At 39.3% G+C, this 19,443-nt stretch overlaps 1 protein-coding gene across 1 annotated transcript; it reads left to right on the top strand.

The window, feature by feature from the left end:
* The first annotated feature begins 261 nt into the window (after positions 1 to 261).
* On the top strand, positions 262 to 17,604 carry LOC149285504 (uncharacterized). Its single transcript, XM_089495274.1, has 12 exons — positions 262 to 386; positions 2,103 to 2,236; positions 7,469 to 7,596; positions 11,849 to 12,055; positions 12,367 to 12,545; positions 12,744 to 12,874; positions 13,003 to 13,108; positions 13,579 to 13,698; positions 14,227 to 14,370; positions 15,900 to 15,992; positions 16,479 to 16,602; positions 17,461 to 17,604. Exons 1-12 carry the CDS (start codon positions 262 to 264, stop codon positions 17,602 to 17,604), a joined length of 1,635 nt encoding a protein of 544 aa, XP_089351400.1.
* The last annotated feature ends 1,839 nt before the right edge of the window (positions 17,605 to 19,443 follow it).

Here is a 19,443-nt window from a genome sequence, read left to right as displayed (position 1 = left end):
CCTGCTACATTAATAGGATTTGTGAAGGTCCCTAACGGCAACAAGGTCACTGGGCGCCGCGGTCCTCCACTCGCAGAATGTCTTCGTTAGGTTTCATGGTGTCGTTAGCACTGTGGCCTCTTGGGGGCAGTAATAGAATTATTCGGATGAGACAGAGCGGCTATTCAGTTTCCGGTGCCATTCTATCAGTGCCTTATCTCTGTGGTAGAAGCGGTGCTGTGCTTGTGGTTTCGACCTCTCTGTACTGTATTCCTCTCAGCCATGAGCTGCGGCCAGACGTCGGTGATCCAGGTCACCAACCTGTCCGCCGTCGTTACCAGCGAACAGATGCGAACGTTATTCTCTTTCTTAGGGGACATCGATGAGCTGCGGCTCTATCCACCCGAGTGAGTGTGGGAGGCCTAGTGGGAGAAGGGGGTGGGTTTTATTATAGGGTAGTATTGGCAAAGAGGAAGGGAAATCGCAGAGAAATAGCGGAGGAGTGGGAACGAGGGGCAGGTTTAGCAGTCTGTTTACTGTATAATGTATAGTGACTGGAATTTGTACAGCGAGAATGGCTGAGCTGGCCCTGTATAATGCATAATTCAGTGTGTAAGGAGCCCGGTGAAATCATGCTGGTTTAACTATACATTATACAGGCCAGCAGCAGAAGGGACTGTCCGTTCATAACGTAAAGTGAAGTCAAGAAGGTGAACAAGATTCCCCTGCAAACTCCCCCTTAGCAGCTTAGTCCGCATTAGCACTGCTTTGCTCATTGAACCCCGTTTACTGCGAAGCTGCACTTCATACAACATGTCCTTCATGTCACGTGTTTGATGTTATTACGCTCTAAGTCGAAACCTTGATCGTATTCTCGGTTTCTACATTTTATTTATACGATGCGAGGAGACTGCTTGTCAGAAACCGATGTGGAGGGTCTGTATATATAGTGTGCGCTCAGCATACGCGGATATATATATATTGCATATAGATCTGTCTATAAAGCTGTTTTGGGCTGGAAAGTCTCAGAAACCAGGCTGTATTAATTTGGGTGCTTCGTAGCCGTGAAACCCCCCGTCGTCTCGCAGGAAACGATTGTCGTATTTAGTAAGATTAGTCATATAGACTTTCTAGATCGCTCTATGCATACCTACTTATTCCGAGCATGGACGTTCTAGACAATCAGCGAACAGCATTAGTTTGACGCCTTCTGTTTTGTGCAGGTAGAGAATTTGGACTCTGAAGTGTTCGCTGCAGCTTCCCCATTGTGTACTTGCAGTGGCTAGTGGGCTAGTAACACTTCATTGCTGCAGTTCAATGACAGAATGCATTTTTTTGTTAATGTAAAAGCAGCTCGATTCCACTTTATTGTACAAAATGTTTAATACTTTCCTGCTATTTATCTCTTCTCATGTAGATTACAAATTCAGACAGCTTTGCTTTATTAGTAAATAACGTGGGATAATTTGATTCTTAAAGGTACTGTTCCACAAACTGTCAACTAAATGCTTAGCAAATAACCCATAGCAGATGCGATTTTATTCTTTCCGCCCAAAGGATTAGAAACGTTAAAGAACACCAACAAATATAAGAATCTGTTTCACTGGCAGCAATCCGTCTTGTCGATTGCAAAGTTACTGTGAATGTTTACTGTCCCTCTGTTGCCAATGCGCTCCAGAATCAGCTGCCTCGTTGTAAAGGATTATGAATGAGACAGCGGTTTACACGCTTAAATCACAGTGACCGGGAATGGCGTTTCTAAGGGGGATTCTAATGCTTCACTGCTGGAACGGAAGGAGCGAGGGGGCTTTGTGCAGCTGTTCATCTGCATTTTACTCCGTGTCTTATCATATGTAATTATATGGGGCTGGGGACACGTGAACTACACAGAGGGACAGTAAGCAGAAAGTACTTTGTTTAGTTAGTAGGGTACTATTACCCGCTTAGTTGCCTGATGCATTTTATCTACAGTATAATTGGGGTCTGATTATTTTTTCAATGTTCAAATACATCTATTTCCTATCCCTCTTAAGCGGGACAAATTCAATGAAATAATTATTAAAAGAATAATGTCTGTGTAACTGTGTCACAAACACTAATTGTGCTTCTTTTTTATTTTTCAGCAATGCACCCCTTGCTTTTTCCTCCAAAGTATGTTATATTAAGTATCGTGACTCTTCAAGTGTCGGTGTGGCCCAGCATCTAACTAACACGGTTTTTATTGACAGAGCTCTGATAGTTGTTCCATGTGCAGAAGGTTGGTATTCCTCGTGTTGGTTTCTGTACTCAATTCCTCTTAAATGCACGCTGATAACTGGCGCATCTTTCATGCGCGGGAGAGAATGATCGGATACATTTGGGATTGTTATTTAGGGAATAGAGGGTATGAGATTTATATCCTGAAGTCTTTAAAGGGGTTGGTTTTCTAAACTTTGTTGTTTAGTGACGTCATTTCTAAAATCTAAAACCATTTCTTAGATTCTGTAAGTCATTTGATTGGTGGAAACGCATTAACCTGCGAGGCAATTACATTTCTGTTGAGCGAATTCTTCTCTTTTTTCAGTTTTCCTGTTTGTGTTATCAGAACCTCCCAGATTTTAAAGGCAAGATATAGTTAAAGTCCAGTGAATGCTGCCCTACAGATTTAAAAGGACACATTTTATCTCATTTATTTTAAAAGCCCTGATTGAGGGGACGGTTTTGCATGTCTGATCCCTGCATTACCTCTGAAGTCTTCACATTATGACAGATGCTTAAATGCTAAGCTCCCGATGCCTTTTGTTTGCGGTAAAGCGGTCGGCAAGTAATGTTTGGGGCAGTTTGTGGCTTCCAACGATTAACTAAAATGTCACATTTAGAAATCTGTTAAGAAATTGTGAAATCCCTGTTAATCAGCACCATGTGTAATGGCATGTTGCTTTTGTTACGCATTTATTGATGTTGTCGATAAGTACAGCATTTTCTGACTATTTTGTCACTAAGCAGGCATTCTTAATACAAAAGAAAAAAACTAAATCTTTGCTGCATTTTGTTAATAATCCAGATGCTGCAAAACTCCCTTCTAGAATAATTAAGGAAAACATGCCAAAACTGTGTCTGTGTCCCCCTATGACTGCTGTTCCCTCGCAGTGGCATAAAGGTTACTGAAGGCACGTGTGGCGTTACATTACTGACTATGGTTTATGCGGGTTTTACAGTCACACTTCATTATCGGGCTAACCCGCAGTGTACTCGTGTAGCCTCTGCCAGTCGGTGTTGAAGAGGGCTTCTTTGAACATGTTTTGTCCTGAGAAGTTGCAGGGCAGCATAGGACTGTTATATGAAGTTAAAAGACTTTTCTTTTTTCCTTTTATTACATTAAAATTTGTGTATTTAAATGACCCAGCACCGTGGGAAGAGAATAACATTATGTGGTATAAAGGGATCTTTGTTGCTCAAAGGTCTCCAGTTCTTATGATCAAAAACACCCACCGCAGACCTAATGTGGCGCTGGTTGGCGCCTTTGTCTTTGGCGTCAGATGTTCTGTAAATGAAGGCACCATGTAGTGTCGGGAATAGCCCCCCCCCAGAAACCACTTCACTTTTGTTACCATGATTAAAATCTGTTACTGTATCTTAAATCGCTTTAAGCTGCCGATATGTATTTTGTTAGAGCTATTCACTGGGTTTGCTGTTCTGACTCATTGTATGTGAACTGAGCCAAATTTACTAAATTTATTTAATTGATTGGTTTATCCCAATTTCTGCCAGAATATTATGCCCTTCCTGTTTATTACTTTGATTACGGGAAGAAAGGACATGTTTTCCACTGCCGCGCATGCCCCAGTAATGCTAGTTCTTGCCACGGGTAACTAAATTATTTCATTTTATTTGGAGCCACCGAGTGACTGTATGTAGAACTGCATTAAGGCCCCAACCTGTACTTCCTACAAAAGAAATGATGCATTCAACTGAAAATGTGGGGATTATGTATAAATTATGCTTGCCTAAAAAACAAAATACTTTTTACCTGTGTTCCCTGTGCGAATGACACTTCAGACTCTGAAGGTCATATATATTTAGTGTTTAGACACTTAATTTTCTGTTATTTCCACATCTCAAAATTAGATGAATTTTAACAATTTGGTTTTGTATGTTTTTTTTTTTTCTTTTTTTGTTTTTTTTTCTTTTTTCTTTTCCTATGTGATATATGTGCATTACTAGATGACTAGCCTGGCCAAGGCAGACCTGTTACACTTGCTTGAGTAAGGCACAGTTTGCCATGCCACTAAACCAGCCGTCAAGGGAAACCTTCATGTGAGGATGAGCTCGGAGTCTGACTGCCGAAGATGGACGCCCTGTCTCTGTGTGTTTTTTTTTTTTGTTTTTTTTTTATTGTTTTTTTTTTTTTCTTTTGTTTTAATCAATATCTAATTTATTACCAATGTGTACTTTTGCTAAAATTGTATTTTGTTTGGATCCCAAATAACTTCCTTGTTCTATGTTTAAATACAGAGGTGTGTGTGTGTGTGTGTGTATATATATATATATATATATATATATATATATATATATATATATATATATATATATATATACACACGTGTGTGTATAAAAGCTGAACCATAACCTGGGGAGCTTAACTACCTTTAAATATGTGTTACTTAAAATAACGATTAAATGCAGGCAAACTCATAAGCAGATCATTTATATATATATATACAAGCCTTTGTGTTTAACATTAAATGCTATTAAATCCCCTTTAATCTAGAACAACTGGTGTGTGAAATGTCTGACTCCTGGCACTGCATGTAATCACAGCTCCGTGTGGAAATCTGTATTATTTACAGAGTGGCTGTTAAATTGTAGAGATGGTGATATATTTGTGTGCTGTTGCTCCTGTAATTTTGCTTGTGTGTGCAGAGTAGATGGGGTGAATGGTTCTTATCTGTCATCGCATTCTGTGTTTCTATGTTCCCTTTTTCTATATTATATATATGTTAGGTAAGTGTGGTGTAGAGATATGGCTAGAAATAAGAAAATACCTGTGACCCAGAGATGTATTTGTTTTAATTATACCTGACATAAAATGTGAAATTGAATGCTACACTCAAGTAAACTTAATACAGCTGCGGCCCTCTGCAGGTTTTCACGTTAGTGCCCACTCACTTAGCTCAACCCTATGAGAAATCGGGGCTTACATATGTACTTTTTAGCATTAAAAGTGTACTAGCAGCAAAGATAGGGTCCTATAGGGCTAGTTCATGGGTTGTTTCCCACGAGGCTATTATCTCACAATCCTAAAAGCAAGTCCCATTATACAGTTTCCTGTTCAGCAGACGCTTAGTGACATGATGTAATAAGTCTCCCCGCACCCTGTCTGCTACCTTATCTCCTCATTTATAGCGGGTTGGGGAAGATTGCTGGTCTGTATTGTCCGTGGCAATGCTTGCTCCTGTCTAGCCATTCCCTCACACTGCAGAGTGGGTCTACATATTGGAAAACTAACTTATTGAGTCGCATTATTCAGTCTCAGCTACCCAGAGCCACAAAGCGAGGTGGGAGTGCTGTGCTGTCATGTCGGGGGGCAACTTACAATGTCAAAAGCTAAATAAACTGCATATTAACATTTAGATTTTAAACTGCTGTGTCCGGTTTGGAGGCAGTATCTGTTAGGAGGAATAATATATATATTTAGATATATCATTAGATTTAATGTAATTAAATGTTACAGCCGTTTATAGACTTTTGATGTTTTCCCAATACCTTACACATGCAGTTCTCTTTTTTTGAAACAAATTTGTTTTTAGAAAACATTGACATTTTACAGTATAGTGTTTTTCTCCCTAAAATACTATCTTTTTTGTTGGTTTCATTGTCCCCCTTTTATTTTAAAGAGTCCATTAGCCGTTTTTTTCTTGAGTTCTGTTATTGAAGATAGAAAATTAGACTTCTGTTGCATTTAAACTCCTTCCCTGTCTCCTAAAGCAGCAAACGGTAAACGTACTTCGGGCACATGCTCTGTAGCATTCCCGTTAAAGTCAGTGTTCAGATATTGATCCGATTGCTTGCCACTTTCATTGATTAGACTGGGAGTGATCCTGAGCATGTGCAGAAAGTGAAATTATTTTCTAACACTTGTAAGTAAGCAGTGCCTACACTGATGTGCATGTAGTAAAATGCATTCACCACAAAAACAGTGCTGGAGCCGACCTTGGGCAGCCGTGAAAGTGGAAGATTCTTTTGTGTGTCCCATTTAATTGCGTGGTCACGAAAGCCAATGCTCATAGTTTTCTTAATATTAGTAGAGCTCTTTGCTAATGTTAGATTTGGGTTTGGAATGATTACATAGAACCACCAGTCCCCTTCTCCCAAACTTTTGAAAGCGATGGAATCTAAAAAGCCTGAACGTCCGCTAGTAATCTGAAGCGGGAATAGCTGCTGCCATCATTTAAAGAAGGCAGAAGGTTTTTCTGACTGCAGGGGAGTTGGCAGCATCCTCTGCGTTTGTGTTTTCCCCTCTAGTGACGGGGTACACTGCTGGCGTCAGTCCTGCTCAGTGGCACAACATGCCGCCATCAAGCTAACAGGACTAGAATTAAGAGATGATATACATAGAACAGGCACAGCTATGACAAAAAGACATTCCGGGTGCTTCAAGAAAGTTCAGATAATTTACATAAAAAAGGGATCAAACATACTTTAGGATAATAAAAAATGCTGTCTAACCTTTTGCTCCTGGAGTTCAAAATAGGCAGACTATCACTTTAAGACAGCAGTTACTGGAGGTTGTTCCCTTTAGCGGGTTTAAATGATATTTGTATGGGTTTTAAGCAGACACCTGTACATCTTTAACAGTGAAGGTTTGACTTCATCACAAAAACTTTGTGCCATTTACCCAAAGGAAAAATTAACATTTTCTGGAGAGGGAAGTAATCATATGTAGCACTTGTTTTCTTTCTCCCATTTTCTTATATTTTTTTTTTCCTTTTTTGTGTTTTTTTTTTTTTTAAATAAAATTGGTAATTTGCAATATCTGGGGATTAAACTTTAAAAAATGTTCTTCTTTTCTGTATCTGATGTTCTGTGTGCTATTAGTGATGCAGCCAACACGAACGGTTGTCATGTGTAACACAACTTTCGATCACCGTGAAAACTCCGTCCTGGGAAAAGCCTCCATGCTTGATATCGTTTGGTTCATGAACCTTAAGTTTCCAGTACAGGTGACCCATAGCTCAAAGTGTTAAATAATTGTCTATTCAGTTTTAACATAACATTCCATTATTGAGATTTAATTATTTGAAGTTTTGCTCACTTTTGTTTTTCCTTGTAGGGCAGATTGATAAATTAGGATGGGAGACAAAAGATCAGTTTATTATTCTTTCTTACTAAGGTTCTTTTTAGTTCGTTTTTTGTTTTTTGTTTTGCATAGTACCAGGGTTATTAAAATCAAATGTATTACCAACATCACACGTTTTCCAGTTCTAATACCTTGAAATTGCCTCTGCAGGTAAGATACCGGAAGAAACGAAGGCCCTCTCCCTCTTGGCTCCTGCTACTCCATTATCTAGCCTGCTCCCTGGGGCAGGTCTGCTTCCTATTCCAACTCCAACTCCGACGCCATCTCCCTTAGCATCTGTAAGTACTGAAAGTTATAAAAAGTGTTTATCCCTGAATGGAGCAGTTGTGCAATATTCGGCTATTCATTGGCACCTTGATTTACACATTGCTGTTGTATACCATCCTCTGGCCCAGCTAATACATGTATCTATACCTGTTCTCTTATCACCTGCTCTTCTCCATTCCTCTTGCCAACCCCGATTCCCCTCAATCCTGTCCCCTCTAATTTTTCCCAGTCTCTCTTAACTGCTTTTGTTGTACCTTCAGTCTTTCCTTTTCTACTGGTTCTGTGTCATCCTCCATCACGCATGCTACTATAACTCCTACCTTGAAAAAACCCTCCCTAGACCCTGCTGTTCTTTCCTACTACTCTCCCATCCCTTTACTTCCTCTGCCCTCCAAGCTTCTTGAATGGATTATATACATCAACTAAGTTTCTCTTTTACAATTCTTTACTTGACCCTCTCCAATCTGTATTCCGTCAACATTCTTCTAAAGTTACAAATTTTCTCGTGACTGAATCTAAGGGCCACTACTCAATGCCAATTGTTGGACCTTTCTGCTGCTTTTGACACTGTAGAACACTCTTTTCTACAAACGTGTCCCTATCTTGGCTTCTGTGACACTGCTCTCACACACCCTACCTTTCTGATCCCACCTGCAGCGTCTCCTTTTCCACTAACACTTTCTCTCCTCTTCCTCGTATCGTTTGGGGGTACCACAATGCTCAGTTCTAGGACCCCTCATGTTCTCCGTTTACCCTGTATTATGCAGATAACACTCCTGATCTCCCTCCCTCTTAGATCGTGTAACTAACTGCCTTGCCTCTGGATGTCTGCATGATTCCTAACACTTAATATCTCTAAAACCAAACTTCTTTCCCCCTCTCTCCAATGCTAACATTTACTCATCAATTTCCCTCACTGTTAATAATGCGTTCATCTCGCATCCATTCTGGGGTTTTTTTTAACTGCTATCTCAGTCTTAAAGGCATGACCTGCATTTTCCCTTCCTAACACAAGATGCAACTGAAGTTCTTGTTCATGCCCTTATCTCCTGTCTTTCTAGCTCTATCTTCACTGGTCTCTATCACATACCTCTTGCCCCTTTACAATCCATCATGGTCTATACTCTTACCCATTGTTTCACTAACGCCTCTCAATCTCCTCTCTGGTTGCCTGTGCACTCCAGGATTCTTTTCAGAATATTGACTCTTAAGCTCTTCATGGCGGTTCCCCTACTTTCATCTCCTCACTCATCTCCAAATACACTCATGTCTGGTTGTGCTTTTCCTCTGTTCCTGATTTCTAGTTCTCATGCAGGCTTACAAGATTTTTCAAGGGCTGCTCTCTACCCTCTGGAATACCCTCCTCCAGCTTATCTTTTCCCTGCTTTCTGGTCCTTCAATGGACTTTAAGGACCCCAAGGAACTTACACATTAATGCTCTTTTACACTTTCACCTCTTGTGTTATTTAGCCTAAATCCTCATAGATTGTAAGCTCCTTTGAGCAGGGCCCTCCTCACCTCTTGTTTCTGTAAGTCAAATTGTTCTGTTATATCCTACTTATGCAAAAAGCTCTCAATGAGAAAGACAGGGAAAACAGAGGAGTAGATAGCAATGTTCCATCTAATTTTTGTTAGTTGGCGTGCGCAGAAAATGTCTCTTGTGCAAAAAGTTTCACAGAGCAAAAATTTTGTGCGCACAATATCGGCGCCGCATAAAGTTTCAAAAATTATTTTTTTTCTATTTTTGGGAAACACTGTTGTGCGCACAATTTTTGGACGTGTGCGCTCTCTAAAAAAAGCTATGTGCACGCGCACAAGCGCACAGTTTAGAGGGAACACTGGTAGGTAGTCACTGGATACAAATGTATCGCCTTCAATCATGAATATGATGAAAAGCAGAAAACGCAGCCAGGATAATAGTCAAAAACAGAAAACTCCTCTATTTCTGGAAACACTGACCGGTTTCGGCGTGAACAAACGCCCTTATCAAGGAGAAAAAACGATGGTTTGACCGTTCCTTTAAGGAATCTGGAAGTTGATCTTCTATCTGGGTGACGGCCTTGGATATGATCATGGGTTTTGTTTGAATAGCTTGTATTAAGTTGAGCAATGGGTGTAGTCAAAGTAGACCGTTCTGTTTCTTTTTATGGAGCTTATCTGCTGCCAGCTGTTATCACGAAGAATATTGTTCTCCTCACTGTTGAATGAGCTACTCTTGTCATGACCTCTACAGGTGTAGGAGAAGATAAGCTTTGTCAGAGGATTAATGCTTTTTACGGGTATTGAATGTGTACAAACTACAGGGAAATTCAGTGTTTGCCGGCTATTTAACTTTCTGGTGAAAAATAGACGTTCCTTGCCCTTTCTCACAAACCCAGGATAAGCAACCATCACCTAGCAAAGACCCAAAGACACAAGGCACTGGCTTTATCAAAGCCACGAGTGTTACTACCAAGCAGTGTAACTTCATAATGGACATTGCCCTCCTTTTCTCCATTAGTAATAAAGTGCAAGAAATATAATTTGGTATCTACTTACCATGTGGTAGAGGGTGCCACTGGTTTTTACATCTTGATTTTTTTGACTCTGCTGGGTACTCTAGGGTAGGGGAAGTACTCCTTTATATTTGCCGGTCAAGGTCAAACTATTATGGAAGGGTATTACTCTCAATTTCCATAATTTATTGCAACGTATACATGCCACGTATTTGTATATTCTGACCACGATCATTGCCACTTGTCAGATATTTTATCACAGAAAACATGTATTTCTATGTTCTGTGATTTTACACAAAATGGAGTTAGAGCCATTTTATTTAATCATATAGTGATTATTTCTTTTTGTCCTTGTTCCCTCTATAATTGAGAACAAAGGAGTATTCATGTATAATGATGTTTCAGCGTATATATGATACAATTAATGTTATCTTCCATGAGAAAGTTAAGGAGTAGACGCTGCATATCCTTAGAAATGTAATTTGGAATGGGGGATACGTCGTAAGACTACCAAGGCCTGAGTTACTATCTAGGAGGTAACACCTGGCGATTAGGGTGACCAAGGATAAATTCCAAACACATATGTAATGGTTTTAAGTTAATTCTTAGACCAGAGCGTCTCTCACAGGTAAATTAAGAAATTACAACGGTGTAAATATGAGTAGAAATCCTAATTATAATGGGTAAAACCCACCGTTATGATTGGAGAATTCCAATCAAAAGGTGGAGGCTATGATAATAAGCCCTGTCTTTAAAAGCTTATGTCTTTAATAAAAAAAAAAAAAATCGCACCCTGAAATGGACAGACCCTGACAGACTTATTCACCAAATTTACCCCAGAGGATTGGAATCTTAAGATCCTGGCACCATATTTCACTCTTAGAGTTACTTGGAGTCCTAACCTATATAATTTGTAGAAAGTTATATTCTTGCCCACTTAATTTCTTGACAATGAATCTGGATTAGTTTCTACAAGGACCAGTTGGACAACAGCAACAAGTGGTGGTAAATATAATTGTTTTATTATTCTGAATAGAGGCGAATTTTGTCTTCTTCGTATAGAATACCCTGTTTCCGGGAAATAGTATATTGCATTATTGTATATGACGGCTTGTGAGACTGCAGCTTATGATCCGTGATAATAACAATAATGAAAAGGTATTTTTACCTGTAGATGAAGTTTGACATCATTTGCATCTATTAGGAACTTCACTAATACTCTTAGACACAATTAAATTATTTTTAATTTGTCATATTAGTTAAACTAATATAAGAGAAATAGTGATATTTTATTACTGCCCTGATTATTATCAATTTTTGGTTGCTGAGTGGACTGGAAATTGTGTGTTAGACTCATAAAATAACGATTCATATTGATAACTATCGATAATATACTGTATTTGAATTGATTCATTTTTGACATGTTTTAAGAATTTTGTGTTTTATATTATGCACTGTGTGACTCATAGATATTTTATAAATTATGTTTACAATAAATAATATTTTTTATTGACTATCGTGGCGATATCTATCTAATTTGAATTATAATTTTCGGCGATCTGAAAGAATTTAGGATCGGAGATAAAATATAGGGTATCTCCTTAAATTAATATTGTGGAAGTGGTACTACAGTATTTGGTAGCGTCGTTATTTTGTGTGTGTGACGAAATATTGGTTTTGCCTATTTTGTCTCATATCCCTAACACACTGTAAACACGCCCTTGAACTTTTCATGCATAAAGTAGATTTTTTTTTTTTCCCCCGACAGCTAAGTGTTCCATTTACGACATTGGCAGCAACATTACCAACACAGCTGGAACCTGTTCTACCTTCTCTGACCCCGGTAATTCCGGCTTTAACATCCACCATCAATACCCTTGCTGACCTGACTCAGCCACCTTTGATGGGTAATGTAGATCCGACAAAGGTTGATGAAATTAGGAGGACAATTTATGTTGGAAACCTAAATTCCCAGGTAAGATTTTATTTCTGTTGGTCTGTAGGCAAAATTCAGATTTATCTGTAAACCAATCATGGTGTCCTAGATGATGGATAAGATTAGCAATCTGTGTTTTAACAGTCAAATGTGGACTCCCTGTAGATGGGACTTCCAGACCCAGTAAATTGTTTTAGGTTTGTGCATTGTACTTTGTTGTAAAAGTAAATAACTAAAACATGGTGAACTTAGCTTTTATACCTTTTTCCTTCCTAATATTAATGTGGTTGTGAAAGAAGCTTCTTTTTTTTATTTTTTTATAAACAGTGTTTTTAAACTTTGTCTTTCAGACCACTACCGCAGAACAGCTGCTTGAGTTCTTTAAGCAAGTAGGAGATGTTCGCTTCGTCCGCATGGCAGGGGACGAGACGCAGCCCACGCGGTTTGCTTTTGTAGAGTTTTCAGACCAGAATTCTGTGGCAAGAGCCCTCGCGTTCAATGGAGTTATGTTTGGGGACAGGCCTCTCAAGTATGTATTCATTTCAATTCAAGTGCCATTAATTCTAATTAAAAGTAATGCTTGGCTCAAGAGTACTGTAGTTTTTTACAGCCAGTATCCCATATGCTATAAATGTCTTACTAAAAAACTTTTTTCTAACTTTCTAGATGTAATGTAATTGTACTCGGTGTCTTTGTTTTAAAATGCAATCTTGTTCTCCATTTCAAGGATAAACCACTCAAATAATGCAATAGTCAAACCACCTGAGTTAACACCTCAAGCAGCCGCTAAGGAGCTAGAAGAGGTGATGAAGCGTGTCCGGGAAGCCCAGTCATTAATATCAGAAGCTATTGAGCCAGGTATATCTTTACCCCTTCTTCTAATTTTGTGTATAATGTAACAACAAGTTCCGTGCCTTATTAAATGCTAATGCTTATTATTGTTTTGTGATTATGATTGAGTTTGACATTATTGTTTCTCATTACAGAGACTGGAAAGCCTGTTGATAAGTTAAATCAGAAACTCTCAAAAACACGATCACGTTCCCGTTCAAAATCTCGATCAAGGAGGAAAAGATCACATTCAAAACACCGGTATACGACACTATGTAGCTACTTTAAATTGAACGCACCCCTGTACCCAAGGTACAGTATGAGCAGGTCGTTGGGAGAAGTCCCCTGACAGACGGCTCTAGCTGCTTTGGATGGAGCGTTGGACAGCTGCACTTTTCTGTATTCTTATCAGACTATACAGTCAATATATGCTGAAAGTGCTTACATTTCATTGCAAATCTCTCAATGGTGCAGATGACCGCATTCCTGATGGCCATTACTCCCCTGGCCGTGACACTTTCTTAATGCAGCTCGCAGATCAGAATTGAACCCTGACGCACACATACTCCACCGGGCTGAAGAAAATGGACATGGCTTAGGTTTCAGATAGAAACACTTTGCGGGTTACAGCAAGGCTTGGGGGGACTTAATGTTAGCTACACTTCTCACACACTTGCCAAAAATTTTACAGAACTGTTCTTTTAAAATTCTCTATAAAATGTTTCCTACAGAAGCCAATCACGTAACCGGTCACGATCCAGTCATAAAGAACGAAGGAGATCAAAAAGTCCTCACAAGAAAAGATCAAAATCAAAAGATCGCCACAGGTCAAAAAGCCGATCACGCTCCAGGTATTCACTTCAAAAGATTTTTTTCTGATTTGTAAATTGAGGCATGTGTGACCCTTGCAGAATGGCCATGCATAACTCAGTGCCCTATTACCGTAGTTCATTACTGTAAATAAAAAAAAAAAACCAAAAACCTATTCATTAGCTGTATATAAAAGTCAAAACTCAAAGGAAATCACTACCAACTTGCAATCTTTTTGAAAAGGTGTAAATCAGAGTAACCACACACACCAAAAGTGCTCCAACGTCATGCCAGAATGTGCCTACCTCTCAGCCTCGTTGATGCAGATCATATATATATATATATATAATATAAAATGTTATTGTGTGTGCGTTCTGTTAGTCGTTTCTGAAGAACTAACTAAGCTCACCAGCCAATCAGCCCCCATCTCATTTACTTGCTAATCTGAACAAACCAATGGGCCTCCTGTACATTATGGTGCTGTTGGCTTGTGCCCTTTGGGGTATGGGTAGATTGTTTCCCTGGTATATGCTGTTTGAATGATATATCCAATGTTCTTTCTATAACAGAGATAAGAAGAAAGACAGAGAAAACAAAAGCAAAGTTAAGGAAAAAGAAAAGATAAAGGATAAAAATGATAAAAGAAAAGAGAAGCGGTCTAGAAGCCCATCCAAAAGCCGGCACTCTGTCCGGAGGTCTCGCAGTGTTAGCAGGTTAGCACTCGCTGCTGATTTACCAATGTGAATAGAATTGTGGAGAAATCTATGTATCACATGTCCAAATACAGATACATGTATTATAAAGGTTTATACGTGTGTGTATATATATATAATATAATATATATATATATATATATATATACTTAAAGCATTATGTAACGCACAGATCAGCTTGCACATGTAAATAAACACAAAAATCCTTGCTGTTCACCAAAATGAATTTTTTTTTTTAAAGTGTTGAGCTAAATGCCCCTCGGGCCCACCGGTGTTTTCATTGGAATAATCCATTCATCCAACATGTGAATATGCAGCGGTAGCTAGTCCAGGTCATATCCCTCTGTTCTTGGAGTAGACTCCATCCCCACATGGTGGGTAACTTGAAATGGGAAATCCCACCAATTTATTTGTATTACTTTAAAAAAAAAAAAAAAAAGGAAACCACACTATTTTGGAAATATGTTCTATTTTTTGCAGAATAAAATGTTTTGATGCAGCTGCATATTAGCCATTTGTAGGTCTTCTAGTTGTATTATTTGAGCACAAGCTACAAGTCAAACCGCTTGACTCGTTGGGATACTGCCGATGATAAATGATAGAATGGCACTCGCTACGAAAGGTCTATGTATTATGATTTACAGTCGGTAAACCGGACATAACAACTAGACAAAACATAATTTGAATTTACAGGGGAAAAAAAGCCGTTGGGGTAGATTACAAAACATATGAGTGCCCCTCTTTGTAAACGCTATTTAAGTAATACTATTTCTAGTTGTAAAGAAGGAGAGGAACTATAAAAGTTGAGTTAGGTGAGAATGAGAGAGTTAATGTGTTAGTTGGTATTTTTTTTAAGGATGAAAGTAAAGTAGAGAGTCTGATAAGCCAGAGAAGGATATTCTGGAGCCGGGGCATCCAACCTGCGGCCCTCCAGCTGCTGCAGGGCTACATCTCCAATCCTCCTCAGCCAGCCCCTTAGCCGAAAGAGCATTATGGGAGATGTAGTCCTGCAGCAGCTGGAGGGCCGCAGGTTGGACACACCTGTTCTAGAGGATGGGACAGCCCTTGAGAGATGTTGTAAGCAGGTATGCGAAGTAGAAATCAGAGCAGTGGACAGAAGATCATCAGATCTCGGAGAGTCCGTGTAGAAGTGTCTCTGGAGATGAGTGAGGAGATGTAAGTGGGGGAACCGCCATGAAGACCTTTGACAGCCATAGGGTTTTGAATTGAATCCTGAAGCGCACAGGCAGCCAGTGAAGAGACTGATGGAGGGGAGAGACGTTTGTAAAGCGATGGGAGAGGGAGATAAGTCTACAGGATCGTGAGGGAGACTATTGCTGTATTTTATGCATGGGACTTCCCCCTTTAATTTTCTCCTATAAGAGTTTGTCAGGCAAAGCAGAGGCTATTCTATCAATTCATTTTCACTTTTACAGCAATGTGTATAGATGACGTTCTCCATGTGTATTCTGGCTTAAACATTATACATGGTTTACTGATGTTTTGTCAATCTTCTATTTTTATTTTAGGGATAGGCGCAAGAGGAGAAGCCGAAGTCTATCAAAATCTCCCAAAAGTTCCAAAACTATGAAAAGGTCTTCTAGATCTCCTTCTCCTCGGAGGTACTCCTACACACTTATAGCTTTAATGCATTGGGGGAAAAACGTGTATCAAATAAAGCTTTTTGTACCATGCGTGGTGAACCCAAGACTTTAGTAAAGGCAAGAGGTTTAGGGGCCAGAGGGAGAGAGATACTAAATATATTTAAAAGCCACTCACTGTTTGTTGTCATGTTTTTTCCCTTGCTTTGCTCATGGGTTATTCAGTGAAAGGGCAGGGGGGGATAGTTAAGGGGTTGTCATCTATGCACCATGATATTCTTTAGCTGATCATTCAACTGAATGTGCATTTTTTTTTATCCCGAATCTGCTTCTTTTAAGAAAACTGTCACCACTAAAATGCCATTGTTTTGTTTTCTTTTTTCTTTCACTTCTCTTGTACCCAGCACCTCTATCCATTGATCCCCTATATCCTCCCTTCACATTATTGCAGAAAATACCTAGATTTTACCTCATTTTATGATGTTACTAAGTGTATTATTTTCTTAGCAAAAGTAAGAAAGACAGAAAACGAGGAAAAGAACACAGCGGGGGCAGAAGAGAGAGGGAGAGCTCCTCATCCAAGAAAAGTAGTAATAGAGATCAGGACAAGTCAGTGGCTGATAAATATAGGGTAAGCGCTACTTGAGGTGTTGATTCAACGCGAATAAGTTGGAGGCAAACTCTGCTGGAGCTTCTGTATCTCTGTCTGTGCAATACATGTTAATGCTGGGGTATATTTCATTATTAAAGTTGTTAAATAGCAGTGCAAAAATATAGGTGTCTTACCATGTATATTATATGTGTCAGTGTAGCAGGGGAGCTGCTACCTTAACCCATTTTCAAAATCTGCATGATTATTCCTCCCCATTCTCTCATCCCAGTTCCATTGCTAATTGTTGATTGTTCCTAGCCGTTGTTATAAAGGGGGTAAAGATAAGGAAAATACGGTCAGGAGGTTGCTCGTCTTCAGTGTTAATGTTTAAGCAACGTATTGCCTAAGCAATGACCCAAACAAGATTGAATAATACAGGCAGTTTTTATATGTGAATTTTGCGTAACCATAATTATTGTGTGCAACCCTTATAACTACGTCTCTCTGTAGTGTGTGTGCCAGGATGGTCAACAAAAAGTAAATGTCCAATCGCTTATCTCAGGAAAAATCATTGCTAAACTATTGGAACTCCCGGAAAAGCTTTAAGCGATTGCGTCTGGCAGTTTGTGGAATTCTCTCTGAAAGGGTTTCACACAAGTGATGGCTGTTAGATGTATGACATTACTTTTTGTTCTAGTCGTTTGACATTCTAAAGCCACTTTATATGTAAAATCAGCAATTTGAGCCAATATCTGAATGAGGAAAGGAAGAGCCTCATAAAACGGCACCTAAATTACCTGTTTTATTTTCCTCTGCACCGTGCTGGTTTTCATCTTCATTTAATATGTCCCTGTTTTATCATAGAAGTGCTTCTTACATAAATGTTTATCATCATAGGAAAAGGATTACCTAAAAGGCGAACCGATTACTGCAAAGGAAGAACTAAATGACAGAAATAAAAACGGCAATCAAGGGAACCCACAGCACAACGGGAACTATCTGATCAAGGAAAGTCCATCAAGAAAGACAGAAGTGTCTTAATGGAAGCACTGGGTTTATTACCCTTCATAAAAACTATGCCAAAACTACGTTCCTGTTCAGTTAATGCTTCCCACGATACTGTGGGTATTCGGTGATTCCCGCAACCCCTGCGTTCTTTGGTATTGGGGTCAGGCCCGGTGTTGGAATAGCCCATGGACCGACAGACCTGCAGTCCCAAATTACATCAGCTTGTGCTATAGTAGAAACCAAGCATTTTCATCATGTCTCAACCTTTTTGTAACAAAGTGCTTATTTGCTTAAGTACGTATAATTGTGTAAATGTCTTCGGTTTTGTGTTTTTATTCACCGTTTGAAGGAAGAAAGTTACAAACAAGCACTGCTGGTCACTAGTTTAATGGCAGTAAAGGACTCTTTATAGGGAGAGATTTTTTTTTTTCTTCTAAAAATGTAATATCTTGGCTATTACAAGGACACGTGGACTTTTGATGCACCTGATTGTTAATAATGAAGTAAATAATTTTTTATCCGGATTAACTTTGCGGCAAAAGAAAAGCTGCACCTGAACTGGTCAGACCAAGCTTTTAATATGCATTAACTGTGAACATCGCAAGTAATAGTTACTTTGTTTTCCTATAGAACTATATTGTATACTATGCAGATATTAGTTTAGTTTTTTTTATTTGTTCCCCCCGTTTTCACATGTACAGTATTGGCGATTTGTCTAGGCCAGTGGAAATGTTACAAAAGCCGTTTTTAAATAAGAAAAAAAAAAAAGTCTTCATCAATGAACACAAAGGAGCACAAAGTGAAGCTTCGGTGCCTTCTCCAGAGTGTGGTGTTATGAACAAGTGCTTCTAAGGATTATGTGATCCAGTCTACAGTGAGCATTAAACCATTACACATGAACTGACTTGTTACATTTCTGATCTATTTGCGGAGTAACTGGTTACCTCAGTTTTGCACTTAACGTTGCTTAATTTTGTCCCTCATACGTATCAATGTGTTTACAAAGCCAGAAGTCGAACACTTCCACTATAGTCTAGTTTTCCAAATCATATTTAATGTCTGCTGGCATGCATTATCTATGAACTCAAATGCATTCATCCAAGAAAAGAAAATAGTGTTCAGATAACATACAGTGAAGGGAAAAATGATTTGATCCCCTGCTGATTTTGTACGTTTGCCCGCTGACAAAGACATGATGTAATTTTACCGGTAAGTTTATTTGAACAGTGAGAGACAGAATAACAGCCACAAAATCCAGAATAACACATTTCAAATAAGTCATAAATTGATTTGCATTTTACTCAGTGAATTAAGTATTTAACCCCTTTGCAAAACATGACTTAGTACTTGGTGGCAAAACACTTGTTGGCAATCAGAGGTCAGACGTTTCTAGTAGTTGGCCGCCAGGTTTGCACACATCTCAGGAGGGATTTTGTCCCACTCCTCTTTGCAGATCCTCTCCAAGCCATTAAGATTTCGAGGCTGATATCTGGCAACTCGAACCTTAAGATCCCTCCACAGATTTTCTTTGGGATTAAGGTCTGGAGACTGGCTAGGACACTCCATGACCTTAATGTGCTTCTTCTTGAGCCACTCCTTTGTTGCCTTGGCCGTGTGTTTTGGGTCATTGTCATGCAGGAATACCCATCCACGACCCATTTTCAATGCCCTGGCTGGAGGAAGGAGGTTCTCATCCAAGATTTGACGGTACATGGCCCCATCCATCATCCCTTTGATGTGGTGAAGTTGTCCTGTCCTCTTAGCAGAAAAACACCCCCACAGCATAATGTTTCCACCTCCATATTTGATGGTGGGGATGGCGTTCTTGGGGTCATAGGCAGCATTCCTCCTCCTCCTCCAAACATGGTGAGT

Source organism: Sceloporus occidentalis, unplaced genomic scaffold, assembly GCF_023333645.1.
Source record: "Sceloporus occidentalis isolate IW3139 unplaced genomic scaffold, rSceOcc1.0.p SCAF_78, whole genome shotgun sequence".
Lineage (NCBI taxonomy): Eukaryota > Metazoa > Chordata > Lepidosauria > Squamata > Phrynosomatidae > Sceloporus > Sceloporus occidentalis.
Note: the sequence above shows the minus strand (reverse complement) of the source record. Positions and strands in the feature narration are given on the sequence as shown.

What these genes read in the sequence shown, in the direction of transcription:
- LOC149285504 (XM_089495274.1), top strand. Translation starts at nt 262, where the DNA reads ATGAGCTGCGGCCAGACGTCGGTGATCCAGGTCACCAACCTGTCCGCC. An exon ending in TTTGGGGACAGGCCTCTCAA is followed by an intron (nt 12,546 to 12,743) that starts GTATGTATTCAT and finishes CTCCATTTCAAG; the next exon opens with GATAAACCACTCAAATAATG. An exon ending in CAGTGGCTGATAAATATAGG is followed by an intron (nt 16,603 to 17,460) that starts GTAAGCGCTACT and finishes TTATCATCATAG; the next exon opens with GAAAAGGATTACCTAAAAGG.